Source organism: Monomorium pharaonis, chromosome 4 (assembly GCF_013373865.1).
Source record: "Monomorium pharaonis isolate MP-MQ-018 chromosome 4, ASM1337386v2, whole genome shotgun sequence".
NCBI lineage: Eukaryota > Metazoa > Arthropoda > Insecta > Hymenoptera > Formicidae > Monomorium > Monomorium pharaonis.
In genome coordinates this window covers 2903540-2916318 of record NC_050470.1, presented here as the reverse complement: position 1 = coordinate 2916318, position 12779 = coordinate 2903540, and the positions used below count along the sequence as shown (strand labels likewise).

The 12779-nt window shown below is 45.8% G+C and overlaps 1 protein-coding gene across 1 annotated transcript in view; it reads right to left on the bottom strand.

The window, feature by feature from the left end:
• LOC105836130 (homeobox protein DLX-5) overlaps nt 1-12266 on the bottom strand; it is a 29642-nt gene extending 17376 nt beyond the window's left edge. The window contains exon 1 of the mRNA XM_012679956.3: nt 9047-12266. Coding sequence (XP_012535410.1) covers nt 9047-9821 — 775 coding nt within the window. The 5' untranslated portion in view covers nt 9822-12266. The remainder of the gene's footprint in view (nt 1-9046) is intronic.
• Nucleotides 12267-12779: the final 513 nt, after the last annotated feature.

The following is a 12779-nucleotide window of genomic DNA, read 5'->3' as shown; positions in this document are numbered from 1 at the left end:
GTTCCGAGCGGCCGAACGCAGTTCGGATCAATTGACCCCGCGAAAATATCGCGATTTGCACCCTTCGCGCACTTTTGTGTCGTCGGGACTGATGAATTATTACAAGCCTAACGAGGTTTGTCGGCCGGACTTTGCAACGCGTATTAATGCACGTAACTTTTAGCAAATACCTAAATTTATTAACTATTTTGAAAACATATTCAAAAGATTTAAAAAAAAATTCTGTACTTAGAAGTCATATCAGACTTACCTTTTATGTTCTAAATGTAATTGCGTTATAAATGTAATGTTCGTTTCTCTTTGAACCGTGTAATTGTTAATAAATAAATTTTGTATTAATAATTGCAATGATAGTGACATAATCCTGTTTTATATAAAACTTTTTAAAAATCTTTGTTCTATATAGAAATGCAATTTCAAAAAAAAAAAATTATAACAACACACACACATCCTAGAAATAAGAAACAAAAAATAAAAAGAAAAAATATAAAAGAAATATAAAGATAAAATTATATAAAAAAATAAAAAGGATATGACATGTATATAAGAACTAATACAGAAGTATTATTAGTATTAAGACCTTCGATCGAAGAATAGCGAATAAAAAAATTTGTCTTCCTTAACTGTGTTATTCACACATGTTGGTCTACCTTCAGTACTTATTATTGGATATATAATTCATAAATAAACAAAAATTTCTGAGTAAAGACACGGAGATCGACCGTTGAATGCATTAAAAGCAGATTAATTATTTCGATTAGCAAGTTCAATATCGAACACTTTATTTAACGTCGGATGAATATTTAACAAATATGACGCCGAAAAGAAAGAGAGAACCTCTCAAATTCCTAAAAGAATATTACGGCGAGATTATACGATCGTTCATCTTTTATTTCGCCCAAAGCAGATCGAGGCGATGTCTCCGTAAGAAAACGATTCGAAAATCTCACTTTGTTCAGGACCATCTTCAGGACGACCGACTCGCTCGCTCGTGTCTACGCGCTAATTGTCCGCAGCGAAATTAAACTGAAGTCACGTTAATTATATAACTTCCCCCTCCCCTTCCTCGCGTCGATTGTTGGGCGCGTAACCCATCGGCGGTGGCTGGGCATTCGCGACCAACGAACGCGCGAGCAAACGAGGGGGCGGGGGAGGGCGGCGATGATGGACGAGCGCGCCTGACCTTACGGGGGCTGCCAAGCTCGCCCAGCGAAATCCCTAACTCAACGCTAACTCGATCAGTCAACGCCCACCGTGGCCCACACCGTGCTCGTTGCTCGGCTCTAATCTGCCTCCAGATTAATTACTACGTAATGCCAGCCTGAATAATTATCGTTTCTACGGAAACCCGCCCGCGCGCCTCGCACTCGCATGCGTGCGCCCGCGGCGGTTTCTTCGCCTCCCCTCCTTTCGTGTGTCTCTCTCCCCCCTCCCCCGCTCATGTGTCAACGTCTCTGTACACGTGTGCCGTGTGATTTAATTCTATCAGGCTCTGTTAAATTAGTCGGATAATCGCTGAAAAAACAGGATACGTTTAATTGGTCTTAATTAAAATAAAAAAATTCAAGTGCAATATATGTAATATAATAATAATAGTTAAATAATGTACGATAATTGTGAAATAACGTGTAATTATATTCTTTGCATGTCTCGTTAGAAGTTACGACCGTCAAGAGCCTGTTACCATGGTAAGATATTACCTCGCGTATTTACAGTATAGAAAGTTCGACGTTTCGATTTTGCAGTTACGCGTTCGCCGTACAGAACTCGCGCCAAACACGAGTGCAGTTACATTTTACACGCATCATTTGTTGCGATTATTGTTTCTTCGAATACGTGTTTCCCTTACTTCGAAGGCAAAGTTTTAAATCCTCTTTTTTTTTTCGTTACTCCAATATTTTCGATACAAGCTTCACAGGGAATTCGACTCAACCAAATTCAAATAGCAGTCGTTAATTATCGCAGATAACAAACATTTATCTCTTCCACCTAATATCTCTCTTAAATGATTCGATCCCGCTAATAACTTTTGCCCAATAGATTAATGTCTCTCTTTCAGATGAGCGAACCTTAGTCTTGTTAAAAACAACTAAATTAAAAAAGTAAATAAATTTAACTTTTTTTTTGTCGATTTAATTGGAATACAAATCGATAAAATTTTAACCGATTCAAATCTCATTGATACATAACTTCTAATTAACAACAAAGTTATTGAGATTGAATATTGATACGTAGATAACGACAAAAAGTTTCTATGTATATCGTAGGAAAAATAATCATTTTATATATGACTTCATAAGATTGTCGTCATACGTGATTCATAATCGAATCACGGAGATTTTAAATCCAAATCGAATAAGATTCGCACCTCCCTAGTTGGAAATCATTTGTACGAACTCAAAAAGAAACTATGGAAAAAGCTGTTATTTGTACAAATATGATCAGACTGAATTGCGAAAATTAAATCGAAATTTCACAGAGGATACGTGTTTGTATTAATCTCTACGACACTGCCCTGCGCCATCGAGCAACTTGTAGGCGAAGCGATGGATGTGGGAGCGGCGGCGTGTCACGAACCAAGTACCGTACCGGGTCAATTGCCTCTCACGCGTTTATGCCTTTCCGCTATGAGCGATCCGAAAAATGAAATGCGCGTCTAGCGCTAATAACACGGCGTAACCAGGGCTCCGCGAGTGCAAAATTACGCCCGAATACCGAGAAACGTTTTCCCGCTGCTGCGCCTCGCGGCCGTTCACGGGATATTGACGCAAGAAATTTCGAAGTGGAAAGAGAGAGAGAGAGACAGAGACAACCGTAGCTACCGGCGGCGAGGAGGAACCTCGTTCTTCTCTCGGTTTCTCGATTCGCGATCGGGTCAGCCCCGACCTTGAGTCTCTCTCTCGGCGAGGTGGAGTCTATTCTCTTTCGCCGATCCGACCGAAAAACTCGGCAATTCGGTAGCCAACGGCGCCCCTCGCCGTAATTCGTAATAACGTATCCGCAACGCCGGCCGGCCTGCTACCGTTTCGTGGCCACCGGGATTTGCCGGCGAATCGGGAACAAAACGAGCACGTGAGCGGGTTACAAGTGACTACCCCGTAATTTCTAATATTTCATTTAAAACGAGAAAGACGCTCCTCTCCCCCTCTCGCTCTCTCTCTCTCTCTCTCTCTCTCTCTCTCGTGGAGAGCCGAACCGTAGTAGCGTGGCCCCGGGCCGGGTTGAAATATTACAAATTGCCGGTTTGCGTACACGTACCTTACCTATGGCACGCTTAATCATTGCGTATACGTTCTCTCGCGCGCACGGACGGGCACGTTACATACATACGTAGACATTTGGACAATTCCATTCGGCGAGGGAAGGCGCCGTGTGCCACGCCGCGGATTCTGGTTTTCAGGTTTCGGTCACGCAATGCCTTTTTTTCCTTTGTTCCCGGTACCCGCTTATCTCCGGTCCGAGGCCGCCGCGTCGAGCGGTGGTGGGCTCTGTGTTTCCGTATCTTCGTTTTGTCCGGTCGCAGCCCGAGGTAGACGAGGGCACGCTCGTCGCCGGGTCGGGTCCTCCTCCGCTCTGCGCTGCCGGCGTACGCGCGACGACGACGACGACGACGACGACGTCTGCCGCGCGACGCGTTACGTAAGGAACGGCGCCCGAGAAACGGACGGTTCTCCACGCAGGACCTTAACGAAACGCGCCGTATATATATCGTCTCGTTAATACGTGGTGCGCGTTTCGTGCCGCGCCCGTGCCATTGTGCCGTAACCGTTTCCCAGAAGGGCGCAAATCAGAGGAGAGTAATATGCGAACGTAAAAGTGCGAAGGCCTAATTATTATCGAATGGCCTCCGCCGCGCGCGAGGAGAGCAGTACATTGTAAGAAAATTATCTGTTGCGGGAAGCTGACGGCCGGCCCGGCCCGCCGCATCGCCCCGAGGTTCGTCACCCCCGTGGGCCGGGGTCCTGGCTCCCTCGTTTCTGCGCGTTGCGCCACGTATTACAATTGAAGAGTTCAATTAGAAACCGGTCCAAGTGCCGAGAGCCAAAGCGATTGAGAGACAATGGTCGGGGCTAATAGTTCGCATCCGCCGCGAGGCCGGTGTCATTCTAACGCCGGAGAGCCAATCGTCATCTCTATTATACCTTTCAGCTCTCAGGAGACATTGAAAGATCGAGGGGAGGGGAAGGAAAAAAAATCCGGCTGCCTCGTTCGTTACACGTATTCTCGCGTATTACTTACACTTGGCCGCGAGGCGACTTTAATACATTCGTGACGTCGAAAACGAAGCGGCGAGGACATGAATTTTAATAGGCGACTGTAGCTTAATCCTTGCACGCTCTTTCTCTCTTTCTCTCCCCAGCACTTGAGATTTCCCGTTTTCGACATGATAGCGACCTACTCTCGGACTTTCCGTTTCAATTGACTGCCAGTCAATAATGTGTCGATTTACCGAAAATAAAGTCGAGTCCTCTCAGAGATAATTCTATCTCCCCTTCGAGAAATCTCTCGATATGTCACGCCAATTAATTGGCGACGGGAAACAGTTCCGAGGTGAATTTCGCGCTGACCGGTCTCTCCCCCCCCCTCCCGCCCCTAGGGAAAAAGAAATAAAAGTTGAGGAAGTCATCGCGGAGATATTTGTTGCCGCGGATTTTACGATGCTTTGCAACTATTTGACCTATTGCAATTTTCGAAATACACTCCCCTGCCAATTCACGGGGAGGAGAAGTATTGCGCAGCGTGGACGCCGGGTTCCGGAGCATTCGTAGAATCGTTCGAGCCCACTTTTAACGACGAGCGCATTCTGCCTCGGTTGCATTGGCGTAGCGCTGCGTGCAACTGCCATTTTCGCGTGCGTCCGAGACGAAAACATCTCTTTCTCAGAAAGCTGTCGCGCCGATACGGATTCGAGCCAATCACTCGATGAAGAATTATTGACGAAAGCATAATCTACATAAATATAATAGCCTGCCTGAAGAAAAAATTGACGGACGTAGAAAAAGTCCTTATGCAAGCCGAGAATGTCTTTATACATTGCGTTGTTATGAATATATGAATCACTCTCAGAGGGAACTTTCTCTTGGAATTTATCACCAAAAACGACCGGTAGTCGTGAGAAGAATTTTACCGCAATTTTAATTTAAAAGATTCACCAAAATAGTATAAAATAGTAAAATTTTTCCACGTCACCCCACTGCCCACGATTTTAATTATACGTTGACTATTAACTTGATTATTGTCGCCGCCATAAATGAATAATCTACGTGTTTTCGCGTGGCTATCAATTATAATAACGTCGAGACAGATAAACTCGGGACGCTGTAAAAGGTGACAGACGACTGCCTACTCGCTACGCTAGTGACCGGAGCGGCTCGAGCCGTTTCGAGCCTTGCGATCGGAGTGAGCGCCATTATGTCAATCGGCAAGATTGTTTCTCTGAACGTAAATTGCAGGCCGGTTTCGTGTATAATAGTTACGTTCCGAATTTTATAGCGTCAGTTTTGTAGCGCGCCTAATTGATCGGGGAAACGGACTCCTCGGATCCGCGTCCCCATCCCCTCCCCCCCTCGCCCCGTTGAGAACCGGCACTCTCGTTAAGGAACGATGCAATTCCAATCGATACAATTGTCATCGGTACAGTTTGCAATTATTATTGTTTCGGATTGTACGTGGCGCGATGCCTTCGCGGCCTTCGTTTCCGGTCGCTCCCTCTCCCGACCGCCCTAATCGAGCGCCGCGTGTCATTTCAGTGTCAAAGTGACAGGTGGCCGGGATCGTAATCGAGGTAAAGAGGTACAAAGCAAATAACCGGTGGTTACCGTTCGCTCGTCGAGCAGAAAAGCGCGTCATGCGCTTTTATATATTTCACGCGAGTTAAAAGCGCGTTTTCTCTTCCCTCCTCCCGTCTCCCACCCCGCACCACCCTGCTCCTCATCCCGCGATCGATCCGTGCCAATCCGATCGGCGTGATACGCTAAATAAATGGCAGCAAACGCGATTTGCATTTTCGCCCCGCGTTTCAAACGAAATCGCGACGAAAACAGTCGCGGGGGTTTTAATTATTCACACCGTACGTTATGTTAATTATAACGCTTACGTGTCGCTCGCGATGTTTTTCCTCCTCCGCTATAAGAATGACATTATAAATCACGTCGTGTTAATAAATAATAATATATAAATAATTTCCTTCCCTCCATTTCGATGCTTTTGCAATTGGTTTTCCGGAAAGACCCCACGAGCAACACACATATTCACGATCGACATTCGCGCGTAAACGTCGACGTTACGTGGAAACAACGGTCGTTTGAGGGATCACTTTGTTTCGTTGCGCCGCGTAGCGTGTCGGCGTTCTTTTCTTTTGGAGCATTTAAGCGCGCGTACTTCGAACAAAATAATCGGACGGGAGAGTAACGTTGCTCGTACGCATAAATACATTTTCACTCACGCCACGCGGCGGCGAGTAATAGGCCGGGGTTTCATTACCCGCACGAAAAAGTCGGCGAGTTCGAGAATGCACCGGTGGTACACACTAATTATGTATTTTGCACGTACCTGCATTTTAACGTTTTTACACGTTTACGCGCTCCTCTCCCGCCCCCATCCCCTCCCGCGCAATGTAATAATCCCCTGCCGCGCGCGGCGCAGCGCTTTCCCGTACCCGTGTTTCTCCCGATTAAACAAATTAAAATTATATGCCTCATATAAAAAGAGAGAGAGAGAGAGGGAGAGAGGGAGGGAGAGAAATAGATACGAGTTCAAATTGCATTTGTAAAATTATAGATATCTCAAAGGCACGCGGGTGAAACGTGAGAGGGCAACCGGTAACAGAAAAGTGAAGTTTCTTTTCGGAGTTATCATATTTTTTATAAGTACTCGGCGCGAAATGGAACCCACTCCCCTCCTCTCCCTCCCCTTTCTCTCTCCGCGTGAAACTCCCATTATCAACGATCCTTCGAAATATTCGCGAGAATTTTGGGTTCAAAGTTCTCCGTCCCCGCGCGACACGCATACAATACATCGGTCGGACAAAAATAGCGATTAGAGAGCTCGCTGAGCACTCGAGTGAACAAAAAGGGTTATCGAGCGAAGCCGGGAGCCGGGAGCGAACGAAGAGGCAACGTAACGTGACGACTTCGACTTGTCCGCACACCATTAAAGTGTCACTCGGTGTCTTCGACGATTTCGTACCGGTCGTGATCGCGACGACGGCGCGAGTGAATAATTCGCCGCTGATGCATAATTGATATACCTCTATATACGGTTAGCAGTCGCGATGCAGCAGTAATGACACCAAGTAGAGACCCACGCCTAGCCCCGGTCGTCGTCGTCGTCGTCGTCGTCTAAAGATATACCCATCCCAATTAGAGGAATTGACATCGGTGATCGCCGACCGGGGAAACGCCTCTCGTCGCTTTATATTTCGTCACTCGATTCTCCATCGAGTTGGCGGCCGGTCGTCGCTCCAATCCCCGTCGGGGGGATAACGCGGAATTAATAATATCTGACAATCTCGCTAATTGCATGAATCATCTGTTCCTTCTGCATCGTGTTAGCCGCGCGGAGACACGTATAATTCGATCGGACACGGGATCGTTATCTCGTTGTTGGAGATGATGTAGTCTTGTAGTAATGTATTCACAAGAGTGGCAAGAAGGATAAGTGCGATGTTCAGACAATGCTCAATGGTTAATGTCCTTTTTTCTCTCTTTCTCTCTCTTTCTCTCTCTCTCTCTTTTCGTGCCGCAATACATAGTTGCACACGAATTAATTATTCCAGGAAATGACACTTAAATAACTGCACAGGTGTTGTTTTTATTGCATATCGTTAGGAATCAATTTACTCGCGTGAATTATTCGAGCGATTATGTACACTCGGTTCTATTTTAAAAACTCTTTCTCTCTCTCTTCTCTCTAACTGAGAATTTAATAAAAGGAATTGGAAATTAAGGCGCGTTAGCTCTTCACGCTGGAAAAGCATAGTATCGCTGGCTGCCGCTGCGTTTGTCGCAGTGATATAAATTAACGAAGCTCGGTACAGTGCACATCGAGGTGCCCGGTGGCTTTGTAATTATACAGCACGCGTTCGAGAAGCTGCGGTAGAATGAAATACTTAAGTTTCCGTTTTTCCTGCCGCTCTCGAAAATACTTAAAGCATTATTTACTCAATATCATCTCGCGCCAAAATCAAGATACGACTCACGCAATGAGATTACAATACGGAACCGTAACAACAACGAGCACCGTAGTAAAGGCGATAACGATCAACGTGCATTCACCGAGAGTTCTTACTTCATTCCTAAGAGCTGAGATACCTTCAGACAAGACAAAACGTATTCCGATCTGACAAACAAAATGCTTCCTCGTTCTTTACATCAACACCAAGATTAACCGATCGTACGAGCCCGAGAGAAGAGAGAGAGAAAGTAATTAACGGAGACAATGCGCGTATCTCTTTTAGAAAGAAGGGCATATCTCCGAAGAGCATCATTAAAGTTGTCGAAAAGCAAATCGACCACCCGTTTGACGTAAGAAGAAGATAGACAAAGCGTTTGTTATCGTTCCAGGGCGAGTCTTCTAAGAATTGTCAAATGCAGGTACAGTAGTAACAGATAAAAACGAAAATTAAGTCGTAAACGAAACTAAGAAAAAGCAAAAAGTTCGAAACGTGACAAGTTGGATCTCTCGATCAAAAAAAAAAAAAAAAAAAGAAACGTGACATTTTCTCATTACATCAATTTCTTCGTTGGTAAAAAGAGATTTATGTTCATTAAGATTTGATCTCGGTTTAACTTGCTCAATGTTTCTCTAGTTCTTAGAAAGAAAATAGAAAGTTAAATCCGCCGTGCCGAAGCAAAAGTCAACTTGCTTAATAACTCGTAATTTAAATGCGGCAGAACGTTCACAGCTGTGACACACCGTAGGCGCCTTTTTAATGACTCGCTCCAAATGACTAGCTTTCAGATTTTATCATCGGCGCATTTTCTCTTCAACTTACGCAGCGCGATCATCTATCTCTCGAGCTAATTACCCCCCCGTTCACGCGTACCTGCCAATCTGTCCTTGAGATGCGGATGCGCCTGCAGAGGGTGCGCGGCGAGGTTCGCCAGGAGGCTCGCTCTGTGGAGACCGGCCGCCGCGGCTTGTTGCTGGCTGTGCTGGAGGGCCTGCAAGCTCCAGGGCGGTATCAGCGCCTGTGCGGGCAGAGCGCTGGCCGGCGCGCCGTTCGCGCCCGGTGGCCGGTGCGCTGGTACCCTTATGACACCGCCGCCGGTGTAGATGAAACCGGCGGGGAAGACTCGGAAAGGGGCGAGGAGATCCGCCGCCGACGTGCAATGAACGGACGAGGAGGAGTTGGCGCGAGTGTCGGGCGTACTGTCGTCGTCGTCCTTCTCCGACAGTTTCTCCTCGGCGTCGTGGCCCCAGGACTGCCTGCCGTCGTCGAGAATGCCACCCGAGTTGGGCGCCTGATGATGGTTGTTGTTATTGTTATTGTTGTTATTATTGTTGTTGCCCTCCTCCCACGACCACTTCCTCTCCTTGTCGCTGTCCGGCTCCTCCGAGGACGGGCTCTTGGGATTCTGGACGCCGCTCTCGCCCAGCAGGCGGCTTATGCTGAACGGATGGCTACGGGGAGGATCGTTCGCCAGGGTCCTCGCACCGGTCTGACTGGGAGGCGGTGAAGTGGAGCACTCGGAGGTCTCCTGGGACACGTGGCGGCCATCGTGGCTCGCGTAATTTCGCGGACTGCAGCTTCGGGAATCTGAATCGTCCACGTTGATCTCCTCCGTCGCGTCCACGTCGCTGTCGCCGTGCTCCGACATGATCTCTCTTCCTCCTCCCTCTCCCCTCTTCTCCCCCTGCTCCTTGTGAGAACTCGGAGCTAGTTGTCGAAGACAACGACGACACTCAAGCGACGGACGTCTTCATCGAGTCGTCATGCGTCTACAGAGATTCGAGAAGTGACATCGATCGCGACTGCATAGGACGATTGAGCGAGTAGGAGTGGAATGTTGACGGAGGTGGTTGACACACGTAGAGAACTTGCCACGGACTAGATTATTACAGTATCGAGCTCGACGAGACGAAAACGTTCACATTTATTGCACGAGTGATTTGGCTCGGGCCACCTCGTGAAGCTTCTGCCGAGCGGCCATTTTGTTTCTACCTCGCATTTATACCTGATGCTAATACTTTTTGTTCACCGGACGGAGATTTTATCGGACATTTATTTCTCCGCGAACCTTCTCTCGCGAATTCACCGTCTCCGTCGCGTTGCTCCTTCTCAGCTCAGTTAGGTAGCTCGTTTATTATAACAGTCCAACACGGGTTCCACTGTTTTCGTTCATTGACGCGATTAGCCATTGGTCCTTCTTGATAATCAAACAACAATCTTGTGGTTGCCAATACACCAATTTCCGTATTTAAAAACTAAAATCTATCCGTGAGTGATGTCTCTGCTTGATAAGATAGACCGCAGGCCATCGAGCCTCTTTCGAGGCTGGTCTTTCCGTCATTTTGTATGGGAAAAAAAAAAAAAAAAAAAAACGAGGATATCTCTACAGTTTTCGTGAGCTAATCACTTGACGTCGATTAGAGACGTTCTGCCGTACTGGAAAAATGTTCCTCGAGCCTCCCGGAAAAATTCTGTTCACACTAAACCGGATTCTTGACAGAGATCCTTCCGATTGCGGCGGCAGCAGTAGGGAGCGGCTACTCGGGACAACACTTCACGGATGGAAACCACGCGCGGCGCCAAAAGAATTTCACACTTTATTCGAAAACATAAACAGGTACCTCGCGCGGTTATACCCGAAGCGGAAGGGGGATCATCCCCGGTGTCCGTTCTCCGTTCTCGTTGAAACTCCGGTCCCCTCGGCTTGACCGGAGAGTGTCGGCGAGTGCGTGGAATCCGGATCGGTCGCGTCGAGAGAGACGGGACGTTTGTGAGGGTACCGGCGAAACCAGGTGGTTTATCCCTACCAGAGAGCGGTGAGACGCGTTGCCTACTCGCGACGTACGTATCGCCCGAGCCTGCCCACCGTCGGTCGACCGGCCAATCCCGCGGCGGCGTTGTACGCCCACGGGCGCGCGCATTGGTCGCTGTTAAATTGATACCTATTTAACATTTGAGCAGAATGTTGCAGGCGATCGCCTTTTTCCTCCCTGTATTATTTATTGCCCGATCGTCGTGCCTCCTTTTTTCGCCTCCTCCTTCTCCTCTCGCTCGCTCGCTCCGTCGCTTCTTCCTTCGCGTTTCTTCGCCTACCACGTTCTTCGCGGGGGCTGTCTTATAGTTCTTTCTCTTTCGCTCTCCTGCCACCGTAGATTCGCGTCCTCATCTCGCCACGGCGCCGCGCCGTATCCAGTTGAGAAAGAGCGGCGGGACTTAATTACGAAGAATATTCTCGCCGCTCTCTCCCCTCCTCCCCCTTCTCCTCTAGTCTCTTTCTCTTTTTCTCTTCTTTCGTTCGTTCGCCCCGTCATGTTATCGTATCATGAACGCCATGAAGAGAACGCAAAAGCAGCAATTGCATTCCTCTTTAATTTTAAACGTATAAGCGAAACGTACGAGCGAACGTTCCGTAAAAAAAAGATGCAGCAATTTTATAAATATTTATCCATCCCAATTTCTAGAGGAACAACAAATCTGCAGGAGCTGTACCGCGATGGCCCGTCATTCGATAATCCTGACTGCTTATTCCATTGTTATCCAAGTTTTCCAACATCATCTAATTATCCTTCGAGAAATGCACGCCAACCCAATGGAGATCCTTTTCGAGGGGGCGGGTCGATATTTCTTACCGGGAAGTTCCTTACTACCGATCGATTAGTCGCACCACCCCGGTAGGGGTGGCTGTCCGACCGCGTAAATGCGCGGGCGCGTCCTTTTATACGAGACGGTTTAAAATGGTGACTGTCGACAAGCTCGACCCGCCATTTTCCACGTCCCATCGAGAAAACGTATATCTTTCCCCTTAGCTAAACGAGGGACGAAGCACTTTTTCTGTGCTCACGAAGAAGCTACGACCAAGTTCACTGTACCAAATTTATCCACCGCGTGAGAACGTTTAAGGCTCGTATTTATAGTCGCGTTTCTGTTTAAGAGCTGGGCTGAAATCAGTTTTGAGACATAATACGGTCTAATAAATAGATCTCGAGATTCAATTTTTTAATGATTATATCATATTTGTATTCGCATTTTAATTAAGGAAAAAGTTTATCTGGAGAAAGAGTCTAAAGATTTTTTTTCGCAATTAGATTTATAATTAATTTTCAAAGAAAATTATATGTAAATTTATAATTAAAATGTATTTTAATTTTTAATTTTTAAAAATAAAAATTTTTAGATTATTTCTGTAAAAAATCTTGAATTTTGAAGCCTAAAAATAAATTTATTACTTTATAAAAATAAATATAACAAAATATTTACAAACAATTAAGTATTTAATTTTTCTTAAAAAAAGAATTAAATAACTCAAGTAAGATTTAAACTTGCTATTAATAATACACATTTATATAAGTACAATGATTTATAAAAGTATTGTAGCCATAATATTTTACACAATTTTATTTAGAACTAAATTAGGTACAAATATAGAGATTATAAATTGTCTTTTAATGACATTTATAAGAAGTAATTATTCCTTCCTACAGAAATGTTAAAATTTAAATATACTTTAAATATACTTTAAATCACGTTTTAAGCTTTCGGTTTAAATGTAATCTTAGAACAAAAACATCGTTATTTGAATTTTAATTTTGAAAATTTGTGTTAAATT